At 41.5% G+C, this 15,122-nt stretch overlaps 3 protein-coding genes across 3 annotated transcripts; 2 read left to right on the top strand and 1 right to left on the bottom strand.

Moving 5' to 3' along the window:
- The first annotated feature begins 47 nt into the window (after nucleotides 1–47).
- On the top strand, nucleotides 48–6,418 carry LOC110052110 (rho-related protein racA-like). Its single transcript, XM_020758238.2, has 5 exons — nucleotides 48–526; nucleotides 2,463–2,728; nucleotides 3,692–4,392; nucleotides 4,757–4,996; nucleotides 5,575–6,418. Exons 1-5 carry the CDS (start codon nucleotides 159–161, stop codon nucleotides 5,791–5,793), a joined length of 1,794 nt encoding a protein of 597 aa, XP_020613897.2. The 5' UTR covers nucleotides 48–158; the 3' UTR covers nucleotides 5,794–6,418.
- Nucleotides 5,885–8,911, bottom strand: LOC110052112 (nucleoside hydrolase-like). The gene is made up of 2 exons (XM_020758240.2): nucleotides 8,651–8,911; nucleotides 5,885–7,575 (listed from the first exon to the last, which is right to left on the bottom strand). The coding sequence occupies exons 1-2, from the start codon at nucleotides 8,886–8,888 to the stop codon at nucleotides 6,857–6,859; spliced, it is 957 nt and encodes a 318-aa protein (XP_020613899.2). The 5' UTR covers nucleotides 8,889–8,911; the 3' UTR covers nucleotides 5,885–6,856.
- On the top strand, nucleotides 8,911–14,779 carry LOC110052111 (uncharacterized). The gene is made up of 3 exons (XM_020758239.2): nucleotides 8,911–10,228; nucleotides 11,347–12,023; nucleotides 12,481–14,779. Exons 1-3 carry the CDS (start codon nucleotides 9,345–9,347, stop codon nucleotides 13,662–13,664), a joined length of 2,745 nt encoding a protein of 914 aa, XP_020613898.2. The 5' UTR covers nucleotides 8,911–9,344; the 3' UTR covers nucleotides 13,665–14,779.
- The last annotated feature ends 343 nt before the right edge of the window (nucleotides 14,780–15,122 follow it).

Genomic DNA, 15,122 nt, shown 5'->3' with positions numbered 1-15,122 from the left:
CGGAATTGAGTTCTTTGCATTGATTGGTCAGCTATTTTTGGCCGGGAACCATGTATAAAACTGATAACCAAATTAAATGGAGGCAAGAAATGTTTGGCTTAGCAGAAGTGAAAGCTCCGGCTGTTGCAGTATTCCTGACTGCAAAGCAAGTTTGAAAGATGCAGAATATAAAACTTGTAGTGGTTGGCGACGGAGGCGTCGGAAAATCTTGTTTTCTTATCACTGCAACCACCAGCCATTTTCCATGCAACTACGTCCCAACAGTTTTCGACAATTACTCCGTGAATCTTATGTTAAACGGCTCTCCATGTTCGGTTTCTCTCTGGGATACAGCAGGCCAAGAAGATTACGATCGACTGAGGCCACTTTCTTATCCACAAACAGATGTGTTTGTTGTGTGTTTCGACGTAGCAAGTCGAAGCTCATTTGAAAATGTGACTGGGAAATGGGTTCCAGAACTCCGTCACTTCGTACCAGAAGCACCAATCCTTCTTTTGGCGACCAAAACTGATCTTCGAGGTGGCAAGTAAGTTGTAGCATTCGATTTGCCTTAAAAAAAAGAAAGCATGGATTTCTTACAAGTCTATGCCACATACGCCGAAGCTCAAGGAATATTTTTAAATGTTTAAAAGCTTACATACAATTTCAAACCCATTCAAAGATGTTGATCTGTTGTGATCACCCAATCAAAGCAAAATAAGCCTATTGTCTGGTTGGCTTTAGCCAAAGTAAAAGGGTAATCTTTAATTTGTTTATGGTGATCTCGACACAAAATTGTGGAAAATTTCCGTTTCAAAGTTAGAAGTTTGTGGCAGCAAATGGGTAATTGGAATGGTCCTTCAAAACGTAGAGGTCTTGCTGAAGAGTCCTGAATTTTTACAATTTCTCAGGTCAGTCACCTTTTCGAATTTTTTGCAAAGGCGATCTCTAATCCTCAATCTCTTTTCTAAGGCTGAGCAAGTCTCAGGCTTGCAAAAAATATGTAATTGTTGCCGTCTTGCATAGTGTTGCATTTACACTGTACCATTTGCTGCCCCAAATAGAAGGCTTAATTATTCCAAATTCTGATTGGTCACGACAGCACTTAACCAGGAGTGGTGGGTAACGGGTGGCGGGTAATGGGTGATCATTAGCAGGTGACAGGTGACCGTTAACAGCTGACGGGTGGTGACAGTAAGGTTTGTTTGTTGCACCTGGCATCTCTACATAATATTTAATATTATTTGATCCATACACTTTTTGAAATGTACTTGATAACAGCTACTGAAATGATTATATTCTCGATCAATCAGTAAATTTTACAATGCTTTTTGCAACTTGATATCAAAATTATTTTCCATCAGTTTATGTAATGTTCGTCCATTGTAACTTGATAATATTAAATTTAAGTGATTTTTTTTTTATCATTGAGCAGTTTGTATTTTGATCACCAGCCACCTGCTACCCATCACCCGTCACCTGTTACCAGTCACCTGTCACCCACTAGCCATCACCCATCACTCACCACCTGCAACCTGTCACCTGCCATCGGTGGAGAAGTGATGCTGGATTGCTCACATTACAAATTGGTTTCCTTTGTATCCATTGTCCTCACATATCCTCCCTCCTTAAACAATGACCTGCTTGAACCTCAGCTGCATTCCGTAATAACTCGCTTTCATTTTGACTGCAAGCACGTTGATACCTTACCTATTGGCCAAAAAGTGACAGCTGCTGTTTGCCTAAACACTGCAAGATCTATTTAATCCTAGAACTTGGATGTCCTTGTAGTACATGAACTTATAATTTTGTGTATCCATAATGTTTTCAAATCTGACATGTTTCATTTGGGTAAAACTTTGTTTTATTTTGATGCCTGGTATGTGCCCAGTTCAAAAGGGGACATCACAAATGCTTGGTACATGGTAAGATACAACTTTTGGTTGGTGTAGTCAGAGAATTTTTGAGCAACTTAGGAACGTATAAGTGAAGCCATCATTGGCTAAATTAACATGCAAAGGAATGTGGTTTGGGTTTAAGCAGCCATTGTTGGAGGAAAGAGAGAGGCATGATGATCCTGGACAATGGCTGCAAAGGAGACTGTACATTAAAAATATGTAATTTTGTAACAGTGGGGAGAAGAGGCCTCCTTTTGTCCTGCATGATGTAAATGAACTGAAATTATCTCAGAGCAGGCTCACTTTCTTATTTCTCTGTTTCACTTCTGAGTCACATCATGGCTCCCTGACTTCTCAAAGTTTTGCCCCTCCCATGTTGGCCTCCTTACAGGCCAAAGGGCGTAATATTAAAGACTTTAACATTATCGGAACTAATTTCCAAAGTTCTAGGGTTTTTCGTCCAAATTTTACAATTAAACAAGCATGATGTTTTAAATTCATAATTTTACTCAACTCTATAATCAGTTGTCAGTTGATTGCCAAAATAAATGCTTCATGATTTTTTTCCCTTTCTTCTAATAATAGCAATGCATCTGGAGACAGGAACATTGTATCAACAAGGGAAGGGAAGGCTCTTGCCACATCTCTAGAAGTTTCATATGCAGAGTGCAGTTCAGTGACAAATGATGGAGTGCAACAGGCCCTTAACAAAGCAGCTGAACTGGCGGTTACTTTCATTAACCAAGAAAAAAGTGTGACATCAAAAGCATTGGGTTTCTTCAAAAGGAGGAGCAAAAATTCATGTTCTGTCAAGGATCAAGAACCACTTCCTCCAGAGTTGCCACCTGCAGGTAACAGATTAAAGAAAATATTCCTTTGGGTTTATAAGTCCCTTGGTGGAGGTGCGGTGGCCTCACGGTTAGTGCATTCGCCTCCGGATCAAGTGGTCTGTGTTTGAGCCTTGGCCGATGACATTGTGTTATGTTGCTGGGCAAGACGCTTGCCGGCAAATTTAGTGCTGGGGGTAACCTATCCAGAGTTGTTTCATGCTACGGGAACTGGAGATAAGCACTGGCCTGATGGGTCACTGGGCTCAATGGCCCAATGGTTTCTGTATCCAACTCCAGATTCAGGTCTGGGTGCAGGCCTACATTGTGGTCTTTGCTCAGGGGAGGGTACTCCCTGGAAACCTTGGTTGTTATGTGAGGTAGAGTGCAAAACTTACCTTACTTAAGTCTGAAATGTTGAAAATCTATAGCGTATTTCTCTTTGAAAGGGGTAGAAAACCATTATAGATACTGATATGTTGTATAGTGCCCCTCCCTTCTCCAGGGTTCAGACTCCAGATTCAGTCTGTGGGCTTTAACGAACTGATAATATCCAAGGACAAACATCTGACATATTTTCATGTTAATTAAATGGAGGCTATTGTGTTTATAATGCTTCAAATAATATTATTCTCTGCCACACATGCAATTTTGAAAATTGGGGAATATCTCTTGGATATTCTGTAGTTTTAGCAGGGCATATTCAGTCATGTGATGTGCTTAGACCAATAGTGCATGAGCGAAGATAATTGATGGATTATAAATTTCTTCTTGGTATATTATACTAGAGTAATAGATGCTTGAAGAATTTGTTGCAGCACGGTTCTTGATGATGAATATATAATTGTATTTTTTAATTTAAACTTTTTAGGCTGTCTGCTTAGCATTTTCACTTAAGAACCGGCTAATAAATTTTGTTGATCATCCTGCAAAGTGCAGGGAAACTAAAAGGTTAAAGGATCATGATAATTTATTTTCATTTTGCAGGTTTTGCACCTCATATAGAGGTCCTCAGTTCAACATTTGCAAGTGAGTGGCATTCCATGATGTCTGACACTAGCAGTGCAGATGTCAGATTTTTGTTCTTGGATGGTCAGTCATTAGAAGCCCATAAAACTGTCCTTGCTGCTTCATCATCCATTTTCAAGAACATTTTCCTCAGCAGAATGGCTCCAAATAATGAATCTTACAGTTGCATCTTCGAAGATATTTCTTGGATTTGCAACAAGGAGAGTGAATGTCCAAACCTAGATCACGTTGAAGGGCAATGCCAAAATGAAGGCAAAACAGTTATAAGATTGCATGAGAGCATTTCCAAAGGTGTGTTTATGGAGGTTTTGACTTTTCTCTACACTGGGTCACCAGACATTTCAGAGGATGAAGACCAGAACTTTGTCAAAGAAATTCAAGCTGTTGCCGAGAAATTCCAGTTGGCCTGGTTGTCGGACATCTGCACAAATTTACTTAAGGGAGATTCGTTCCTAAATCCCAGTATTGGAACCTGGCTAAATGACAACACAGGGCAGGTGGCAAAGAAGTTGTTCCTAAACAAGCCATTACTAGCTGACGTCAAGTTCCGTGTGGAGGGCACCATTGTGTATGGGCACAAATTGATATTGAAAGCAAGGTCACAGGTTATGGCAGCCATGTTGGGTGGTTCCTTCAGAGAGAGTGACCTGGATACAGAAGTAAGACTTGTATATTTGGTTCTTGAAAATCAAATAATTATCAGAGCATGCCTCCTTAAAGCAAGAGAAGAAAATGAAATACCATTCCTTGTTTCAAACTGTATTACACTTTTTCACTTAGACTTTGAAAATTCAAAGGGTCACAAATGAAGTGCAGGTTTCCAATAAACATTTACAGATGAAATCTGAAGGGTCAAAACCATTTTCCCTGATTTCTATTTGCCTCCCTCTATTTTAAACCCACACTGTATGTTAGTGGCATACCTGTGGTATTCTGAGAGGGTAAACCAATTTGGTTTAAAAACAGGCAGAATTAAGTAAGAAGTAAGTAACTATTTCTTACAATAACTAATATTTATTCCAGATTGAGATCTTGGATACTTCCCTCCAAAGTTTCTTGGCTGTACTGGAGTACCTCTACACTGACCACGCCCCAATAGAGGAGGGTGACTCTGTGGAAATATTGATTTTAGCTGACAGGTTCTGTCTGCCGAGACTTGTGACTTTGTGCGAGTTGTACATCACTAAGAAAGTGGATTCCTCTATACAAAAGAGAGTTGCTGACGGTACAAGTGATGTCATAAATCTCTTGCTCACATCACAGGTAAGACCAAGTAGTATTATGAGTGGTAGGTAATCAATCAGGCTGTTGCTTATTTCCCGTTTTGGTAGCATGAATGACTAGGAGTATTTCTACTCCCCCCTGGATGGGATGCTAGTCCACTGTAGGGTTACCCCCAACATTATGTTCACCAGTACCCATTTGTACACCTGGGTGAGCACCTGGATGGAAGTTTTCTCAAGTGGCAGTCTTCTCCATAGATCTAAACAAGCAAGTCCAGCACCATTTTGTTGTGTTACTGGGAAGATGCTTCTATTCCTTACCTAGTCAATGATCAAGATTTTATGAATATCCTGATCACCCTACACTTCTTAGGACAGTTGCTGTTAAGCCATACAGCCCTTTCTTAGTGCCAAACCTCTGACATACATGGATTGTGAGAGGAAAAGAAAAATTGCCTGCACTTGCAACGATTTATTACTTCTAGTTTACCTTTAGTATTTATTGACAAGAAATATCGATTTTTCTATCATCAGGGAAAGTGTTTTCTTAACATCAAAGAGTCTTATTTTATACAATATTTTTTTTTTTATCAAACTATTTTACATTTTTTTTTTCAGGCTCACAATGCAAAGCAGTTATCTGGCTGGTGTCTTCATTTCATTTCCACAAACTTCTCTGTGTTTGAGTCAACTGAAGAGTTTGATCTTGTTCAAGGAGAAAACAGGGAACATGTCTATGAACATCGCTGGCCACCTTTGTCGTATTTAAAAGCTCAAGAAGAATATGAACAGAAACTCAGGAAAACAAACCCTAATTCCAAGTGCAAAGTAATGTGATGTATGGAAATTAATGGATGTCTGTGGAATAAGCTTGAGAGGTTTTGATAATGATATGGAAAAGCTATTCAAACACAAGTTCTCGGAGAAATGTTCTCTGGATTTTCTGTTTATTTTGCTCAGAATGTAGCTTTATTGTCGAGTAACATTCAATGGACACCTGTCTTGTAAGTTTATGATAGCTCTTTATAGTTAGTTCAGGTATCCTGTCACCTAAACAATGTGTTGTTGTTGTTGATAGTTTGTCAAACAGTATGTAATTCTTGGTAATAAATGTAATAAGTTCACACTAAAGGCAGAAAAACATTTTTAGTTGTTTATTTAAAAAAGTGTCCCAAAATCTCTTACTCGTAAGTTTGTCCAGTTGTCCAAAAAAAAAAAAGTTTGTCCATTACTTAGAATTGGACAAACTTTTTTTTTTTTGGGACAACTGGACAAACTTACGAGTAAGAGATTTTGGGACACTTTTTAAAATTTTTTTTTAAAATTTTTTTTTTTTTTAAATTTCATAATCAAAGTCACCTGGACTAAGCTACTACCTGATATATGTTGACAAAATGCAATATACTGGTAAATAAGTACAATTCTATTATTGTTAAATAAAATAGAGTATTTGTAAAAAATAGATACTGATAGTGTATAATTATATTATGTTAGAAAGTTGAATAATAGAAATAACAATCATTTATGCCAAGTGAAATTTGATTTTCAGAGATTTACGGAGAAAACTTACCAGAAGTTTGTGCAATTTGTCACTAGACCATTTTACAGTTTTCTGCTTAGTGACCTGGCCTTTGAATGACAGCAAGGCTGGAAGTGACCTTGTTTTGAGACAGACGTCACTGCTTTTGTTGTGTAAATCAAGTTGTTCTAATGCTAACTAGGTGCATTTACATCACAAAAGCAGGTAGGTCTGTATCAAAGCAAGGTCACCTCCAGCCTTGCTGCCATTGAAAGGCCAGGTCACCAAGCAGACAACTGTAAAATGGTCAATTTGTCTTGAGTAAGGTCAATTTCACTGATTGGGGCATAGGACTCAAGGGCTAAACAGTTCTTGTCCAGATTATTTAACAGAGTGTTGCATCATTTCCATGAACAGATCAAGATCAATTTTTGTGATTAATCGCACATTAGCTGGCTTCTTTAGAAGACCTCTCCAATCGATAACCATCTGTCCACGTGTGAGGCCCTCTTTGAGTTCCATTGTTGCATGGACAGATGTTTCTTCCAGAACAATGTAAGGCTGTATTGCTGCACAAACTGCATAGGGATCACAGGTTATAAAAGGACCATTCATTTTGGCTTCATATTCTTTAATATTTGATGTAATCTTCTTCATGAATTCTGCTTGTTTGGTGCCAGCTCCGACATAACCATCAAAAAACTCCCAAGTCAGTTCATGTTCCAAGCACGTCTCCCAGGACACAATGGAAACAGGGTGATTGGTAAACTGATTGAGCACTACATAAGCTGCCTCAGGGTCAGCACCAAAATTGAACTCAGCTGAAACCCAGTGATTTCCTTTTCCATGGATGCATCCTCCCATTAGGAAGATCTCCTTCACTTTAGTCGTAAACTCGGCATCCAGATGAGTAGCTAAGGCAATGTTGGTCAATGGGCCAAGTGCTATGATGACAATCTCACCAGGGTTTTCTTTCACAAGTTGGGCTAAGGTCTGAGCAGCATGAGTTTCTTTGAGAAGGTGCATGTCTGGGTCCTTATGATCAGGTGCATCCCCCAGTCCATCTAAGCCATGATAGCTTGGTTTCTCAAAGGTGTTTCCTGATGATAACAAAAAAGAAATATTACCATTTTCTTATACATTCAAGGGACTGTTTGAATCCCTTCATTTTTTCGTAGATAAGAGAACATAGAAGGGTTTTCTCCAAGCTTATGTGCTGTAAAAATTGTCCCCACCCCTGAAATATAAGGCAAATGACAATAAATCCCTCTTTCTAGATTGAGAGGGACGGTATGAGTACATGAGTGCGGCATGATGTATTGTCAAGTTTACTGTCGTTTAGAATTCATATACCTTCCGGGGGAACATTTGTTTCTTCAATTTCCCACCAATCACCAAGGACAGACAATTCTGAACTTTTGACAGGATTCTCCTTTACCTGAGGTCAATATCCCTCTCAACCTTCCCACTCAGGGCACTGCACCCCCTCCACTAAGTGCTGGATGATATTTAGCTAGGGGGATATACAAAGACTAACCGACTTGGAGCAATCCTGGGAGGGGGGGGGGGTACTTCCGTAAATTTCAGGTAGGTGTGTGCGTTGAAAGTTCTTAAACCCTGACCCTGATGAGGATGAAAGACATGAAAAATGACAACCTATTTAAGGCCAAAGCCTGGAAAATGACACCCTATTGAAGGGAAAAACAAAAACTAAAAATGGTGTGGATGGTTGAACTTTACTTCAGTTCTATAACTTTGGAAGAATACAAATAGTTAAGTTTTTACAGATCATTTCCTTTTCGTTTAGCTGGAATTTACGCACTGCAATTTTGGCTGACACAATTTAGGTATCCTATCTAAGGATCACCCTGGGAACACAATGCCAACAGGGGCAAATATGATACCCTCGAGAACCTCAAAAACCCTACCCTATCCCGCAATTTATACCTATATAGCCCATATATGGGAGTACCGCCCCCCCCCCCCCCCCAACCCCCGCCCCGCTCCGGGGAGCGATATAACCATGGAGCGAGATTCGTGCCTCCCACCCGTACCGGTCTCGTCCCCGTACGCACGCGACAGTGCTCTTCAAAATAATCTTGACTATCATGCGTTTAAAAGAATAGAATGGAGGAAATATCCTCGGGAAAGCTATCTTTTAGCTTAATACCGTACCTAGCATGGCCTGATGGGCGCCTTTGTACACGGGTATGTCTGTTCGCCCGCAAACGTCAAGTATCTTGACGACATTCTTGGAAACTTGATCAACGTCTACATTTCCAAATGTACAAGTGATAGCTAAGACATCCACTTCATGAGAGAGCGCGATCATGATAGCTTGGGCATCGTCAATACCGGCATCACAGTCAATTACGATTTTCATCTTTGCGTGTCTTCCCTGGGAAGAAGCCATCTTTGATTTTGTACCGACTGTCGCGCGGGAGACTGGGAAAAAGTGTAGAGGGAAAAAAGGAGAACCCAGCCTAGGGCCCCACGGGAAAAATTTCTCAAGGGCTGTTTAATATCATTGTAGTGAACCGGAGTAAAGTAACTCAGTTTTTGCTGGTCTGGAGAAAGCATTAAAACTCGATACGTTTGAAACTTTCAAATAAACCGATACTCAAGCAAATTCCTCTCTTTTGCCGTCTTTGCAATATTTATGAGATTTTAGGGGTATAGGGTGAGGTAGACCTAGTGGACAGTGACACGTGCTGGGGTGCAAAATGGCGGCCGCCAGCAGATTCTGTGTATGCATTTGTTTTCTCATCGTACCTCAGGTGCAGATGAGCGATTTTTAATGAAAAACGAAGCAGCTTGCAAGAGACAGTTTTTTCTTATCAACTGACTGGTTGCTGATGGTAGTTTTGCCATGTATTCCCGTTGTGTGAACTTTCAAATAGCCCATCGCCTGCGCTCTGCCAGCGCCGAGGTTCGGGGCAGCAGCCGAATTAAGCTTATAAACCTTAGGCAAATAACGCAAAGAGAACAGATAGTTCTCCTCTCTGGTGTGCCATCTGAACCTGAAAAACAGAAGGAAAGTAAAGAAGGTGGGGAGGATTCGAAATCTTGGAGAGAAAATCCGAATCTTAAATATTGGATCATTGGGACACTGGGGATTTCTGGCGCTATTTATCAGTACGTTTACAGAAATCACGAGAAGAAACGTCTGCGATTGAAATCACTGCCTCTGGCACCCAGTCATTATGTTCACACGCGTGAAAAAGATCTGACAGCTCTTTCCTCACTCCACGCTCGACTGAAAAAGAGTGGGTCATTAACTGATCTTCACATCGTTGGTTGTGCTGGCTCAGGAAAAACAGAACTTGCTCGAGCATTTGCTGAGAAACTCGCTAAAAATGAAGAGGAAAGGTACACTTTTCTTCCAGGGAATCTCTTATTTGGTACTTTGAATGGTTCATCGGTAGATAGTCTTCTTTTTGATGTAAAACGATTTGCCATTTCTGTTGGTTGCTTGGAGAGCAATTGGACATCAAAAGCCGGCGAGGGTGTGTATTTCAACAGTCTGCCCAAAGAAGAGCAGCTTGATTTCTTTGTTGAAGCTGTCAAAGAAAAACTTAACGAGAGCCAGGGATGGGTTCTCATATTGGAGAATGTAGAGGACAGTGAAGTTCTAAATCGATGGTTTTCCAACAATTCAGCGAACAGTTGGGGTAATGGAACAATTCTGGCCACTAGAGAAATTGATCCAAACAGGGATTTATTGATGAACAATGCTTACAGTATTGATGCAGGGTAAGCCAAATACTCTTGTATGCATACCATGTAAAACAAATGATTTTACTGACTTTGGTTCTTTGGCAACCTCATGTAAAAATTTGGTTCATGCTGTTATGGTGCATGCAGGAAGTGTGGAGAGTGGAAAAGAAACGTAAGAGTCACTCCAGGCAATAGCCGAAAGCAACTCTTACTAGCTTCTTGAGTGCTCTCCAAACTTCCCAACATTGCCAGAATCCATTTTCGATATATTTGGAAGAGTCTAACTTCAGAGTTTATCTGTATATGTTAATGAAACCTTTGGTAAGAAGTACTAAGAAACCACTTTGGATTGACAAAAAGGATGGTCAACCTTTGGAAATTCAACTGTATTGAAAGAAAGTAGCACATATGTGCACTTATTGACTCATTTTGAGTGTAAGGTTAAGCCTGCACACGTGTCAAGTCGCCCTTCAGACCAGTGCTTTTCTCTGGTTTCATTAACATGAACAACTAAGTCCATTACCCTTCCCCCTCCCCCTCACATTAAAGTTGCTGGTACCCATTTATACAACTGAGTGGAGAGAGCCACTGTGAGAGGAAAGTGACTTGCTCAAGAAAACTACACAATGTCTCTGTAAGGGCTTGGCCTGGACAACTTGATCTAGAGGCGAGTGCACTAACCATGAGACCACTGTGCCTATCGGTAGTGTATATTGGTAAAATATCGCACTGAAGGTAAACCAAGTACAGTAAAGCTCATGCACTATAATAAACCTCTCCTAAATACACCCCTGGGAGAGGTGTCCACTTATGATAAGTATCCTTTGAGCCTAGTGGCACATGGGTGCCTATCTCTGGTTTCTGGGGCATGAAACAACTAGAAACATTTGGATGGGGTCATAGTCAATCACAGGTTACCCCTTGCATTATATTCCCCCATACCCATTTCTACACGTGGTTGGATAGGTGATGTGAAATTATGTGAAAGCATTACATATCTCGTTGAAGAACAGTGAGACAGACCAGTTCACAGAGTTTAATCCAGAGTTCAGTGCTCAAACCAAGGCCACCAAAAAGTATATTGTTTTTTACATCACTTCCTTTCCCCCTGTGGAGACAAAGTTCATCTCAATAACTTATTTGTTTCCTTTTAGAATGGATGTTGAGGATGGAGTGCAGCTTCTTTCAAAGTTAAGTGGATTAGAGGAAGACAAGATGACAGCAGCAAGAGACATTGTGACACTGCTAAATAGTATTCCTCTGGCCTTGACATGTGCTGGCCATTACATGCAGTCAAAGGCTGCAAACGATCCTGACTATTCCAGCACAGACTTTTTGAATGAGCTCAAACTAGAGCTGCAGAACTTTACAAAGGCTAATGGTGAGACTAGCCTGGGTCCAACTCATGTTGTAGTTACCATGGAAACCAAGAATCTTGTTCAAGAAAATTGTCATCTCCTCCATGCATTTGACTTCCTGGGCACCTGTACATCTGACTGGCCAATTCCCATTACATTGATTGCGCTTCATTTAAGGTCGCCCGATTTCAATCTACCGCCTGTGGTTGGCAGTGGACCAGCTCTACCAAGCCAGAAACCCGCTGAGGTCAAAAAGGAAGATGGTGCTGGAGAAGAAGTAGAAGAAATGTTTTTATCCATCAAGAAGCTGGCAAAAAACCTTGAGTCCTTTATGACAGCGGTGAAGGATAATGTGGATGCCATCAAAGCAATGCTCAATCCTGAGCTGCCTGACATGCCGCAAATGGTGGATGGAGTGGTTGAGATGCTCAAGGCGTGCCCCTTGGTTTCTGTTGTGAGAATGGAGCCTATGGGTAAGAATAATCTTGCTTTCTGTACCACTCTCTCATCTGGTCAATAACTTTTCCTGTATGGTCACTTGCTATCTGTCTTACCCATTATCACTCACCTCTTTCCTCTGTCATTTGTTGGCTTGCTTACTCACTTGCTTGCCCACTTACCCAACCAAGGCACTGAAAGTATAAAGTAGTAAATTGTAACCAGACTGAACATCAAAGTTTTAGACTGATGAACCAGATGTGCTATTCACTGACCCCTTCCTCAGTTTTTAGTCTCACTCAAACCAGTAGAGGTCTTTCCCTCTTGGACAAGGGGGCATGAAGTGGAAAGATCCTGGCTGGATGATACTGGGCCCACTCCACTGTGAGGGTAAGGGATGGTGGTTGATTGATCAGTAGCTTGCTACATGACACCCTTAGAAGAAATCCAGGATTTTCTTCCATAATTAATAATTTTATTGTTGGTAACTAGGTGTTGAGACAGTGGTCGTTAGCCCTTTGGTGCATTCAGTGTTTCAGCAACTCTTCTTGTCCAGGACAATGCACCAGCTTGAAGCAGAATATCTGGCAAGGGCGGAAGACAAGCACAACACTAGCTCGTGGTTCCGCCGCTTGTGGAGTTTTAACGCTCAAAGGACGCTTCAGGAATATCGTAACTCCCTTGGTGAAGTGTCTCAAGAAGAAGCTGTAACCTTAAAAGATAACGCACCTGATAGCGGGCTATTACCAACATGTACTGGGCCAATTGTCAGTGTTTTGTTGCAGGAGAGCGAGCTGGAGAACAGGGAAGAGTTTAGAAAGATTACGACCCGGGACGCAGTTCGACACTGTCAGGAGCATACGGCGCGAATTTTGAAAACCATTAATGGAGTTGCTTCGGTCTGCGGGCAGGACAACCAAACGCGAACTCTCGCCAGGCTTCTCAAGCCCCACCTTGATCACATATTAGCCTCTGGCACGTCGAAGAGCCTGGGGCCTAAAAGTCGTGCCCATGCCATTTCGGCCGTAGCATCCATCGACGCCTCTTTGGGGAATCTGGAATCCAGTAAGGGCCTACTGGAAGATGTCCTGGCGATTGAAATGCAGCTGTATGGTGAATCGAGCCTTGAGGTTGCCTCCACACTGACGCGCTTAGCGGATGTCTACAGTTCGTTAGACGATCTGCAAAAGTGCAGAGAGCTTCTCGAGAGAGCGATTCAAATTTACGAATCGCAACGAAGGAAGTTTGGTGAATACAAACAACCCCTTGATTACGCTCGCAATCTCTCTGCCCTCGGCGCCACATACGGGAGTTTAGGTTTCAAAGAAAGAAGTCGCGACTACATCGAGCGATCCTTTTCAATCCTGCAGTCAGCGGCACCCACCAACCCGGATGAAGTCGAAGTCCGCAGGTTCACCAGCGACGTGGCCAGCACTCTTACTGATCTGGGGCACGCGTATCTTTCGCTTGGCGAAACAACTCCAGCGCGGCGCTTTTTAGACATGGCCCTGAACGGACATAAGAATATTCACGGAGATGAACACCCAGAGGTTGTTCGCACCCTGACTGTGCTCGGAATTGCGTACACCATGCAGGGAAACTGGCCTGAGGCAAGGAAAATGAGAAAAGAAGCTGGCAAGCTTCAGGCCAAACTTGATGCCAAGCCGTTGATTTAGCAATTCTACAATGCGTCAGGATGAAGCAGTGCCGATTTTTTTCGTTTAAAAAATAATGTCTTCTAATCTTCCCGTATTCTAATCCAAAAATCAACAGTTAAGAGCGATCAGGTCGTAAATTCAGTTCCTCCTCACATTTCGTAACAAATTCGGCATGCATCTCAGGAGTTGAGAACCTGATGGGTTGGAAAAATGTTTCCTTTGTAGCCAAACTCTTTCGAGGTAAATTGTAACACACGTATGAAAAAGGGAAGAGACTTCATGTGATAATTCTAATCTCATAAAGCTTTTACGATTCTAGTGACCGTGATCAAGTGAAAAATGTTCTCTGACACTGTTTCATCGCTGTTTTGTGGGAGTTAGTTTCTGAAGTGAAGTCTCGAAGGACGCTGATAACTAAACTTAAAATGACATTACCGCAATCGGCCAAAAAGGGATTCTTAGAAATAAACTTTGAACTTCTTTTGATGTGATTTCTTATTCAGGTGAATCAAGGTAGTTTTCGAATTCACAGAGTGAATCAATTCTCGACTTTTCGTTGACCATTTTCTATATAAATATATTGTTGTTCTCCACTGGTCTTTCTCCGTTTAAAAATCGTTTATGCGTATAGTAGACCATATTTCTGTTCTCCGTATTGGATTGAAACTAGCTTGCAACCGAGGCTAATGCGTGGAGTCTTTAATGATATTCCCTCGCATGAGCCTCTATTGCAAGCTAGTTCCAGTCCAATCACTTTCATTACGCGGTCGAAGTCTCGATAGAGTCATCTTTCATTTTACATATTGCAAAGTGGTGGATAGAATCATGTTTAGTTTGATGTTGTTCTGGTATGGTCCTCTGAATGAGGGCAGACCTGGAAAGGACTGCCGTTCAGACCGACTAAGTAAACGTCCTCGTCAGATTCAAGGGAGGAAAACTTATTTTGTCACTTCAAAGCGCACTTTTTCTGGGTTTGTCGACACCCGAACAGTACTTTCATTCATACGATCACTCGACAGCTTACCGTTTATCCTGCATAAGTTCAAATCATTAGGGAATGTTGCTTAGAAATCAGACTTGAGGGAGATTATAAGTTTCGAGAACTTTAAGCACATACTAAAGATTTCATGTGATATTTATCAATGAAGGTTTTTAATTTTAAGCTGTAGACAGAGAGAAGCGGTTTTTTTGTCACATTTTTTGCCATACGCGGAAGACCGTCATTGCGCACCTGTCTTGTGTGCACAAGGTGAGCGCGGGGGGAGGGGGGTATGGGGGGGGGGGTGAGGCCTATATTCGGCCTGTGTGGGCCGAGAGGGAGGGGACATCGAAGTGTGTAGTCTTCGTCTCTTTAAAGTGGAACGACCTTATCTCTTAAGCGAAACCATTTTCGAGACTTCCTCCCGCCCTTTTGTCCATTGTTTGCACTTTCTGAGTCTTTATGCGATGTAACTGGACTGTGGCGTGACGCAGCGG

The sequence above is a fragment of the Orbicella faveolata genome, unplaced genomic scaffold (genome assembly GCF_042242905.1).
Source record: "Orbicella faveolata isolate gen_17 unplaced genomic scaffold, um_ofav_v1 contig_47, whole genome shotgun sequence".
Lineage (NCBI taxonomy): Eukaryota > Metazoa > Cnidaria > Anthozoa > Scleractinia > Merulinidae > Orbicella > Orbicella faveolata.
The sequence above is the reverse complement of the archived record's forward strand: the minus strand, read 5'-3'. Positions and strand labels throughout refer to the sequence as shown.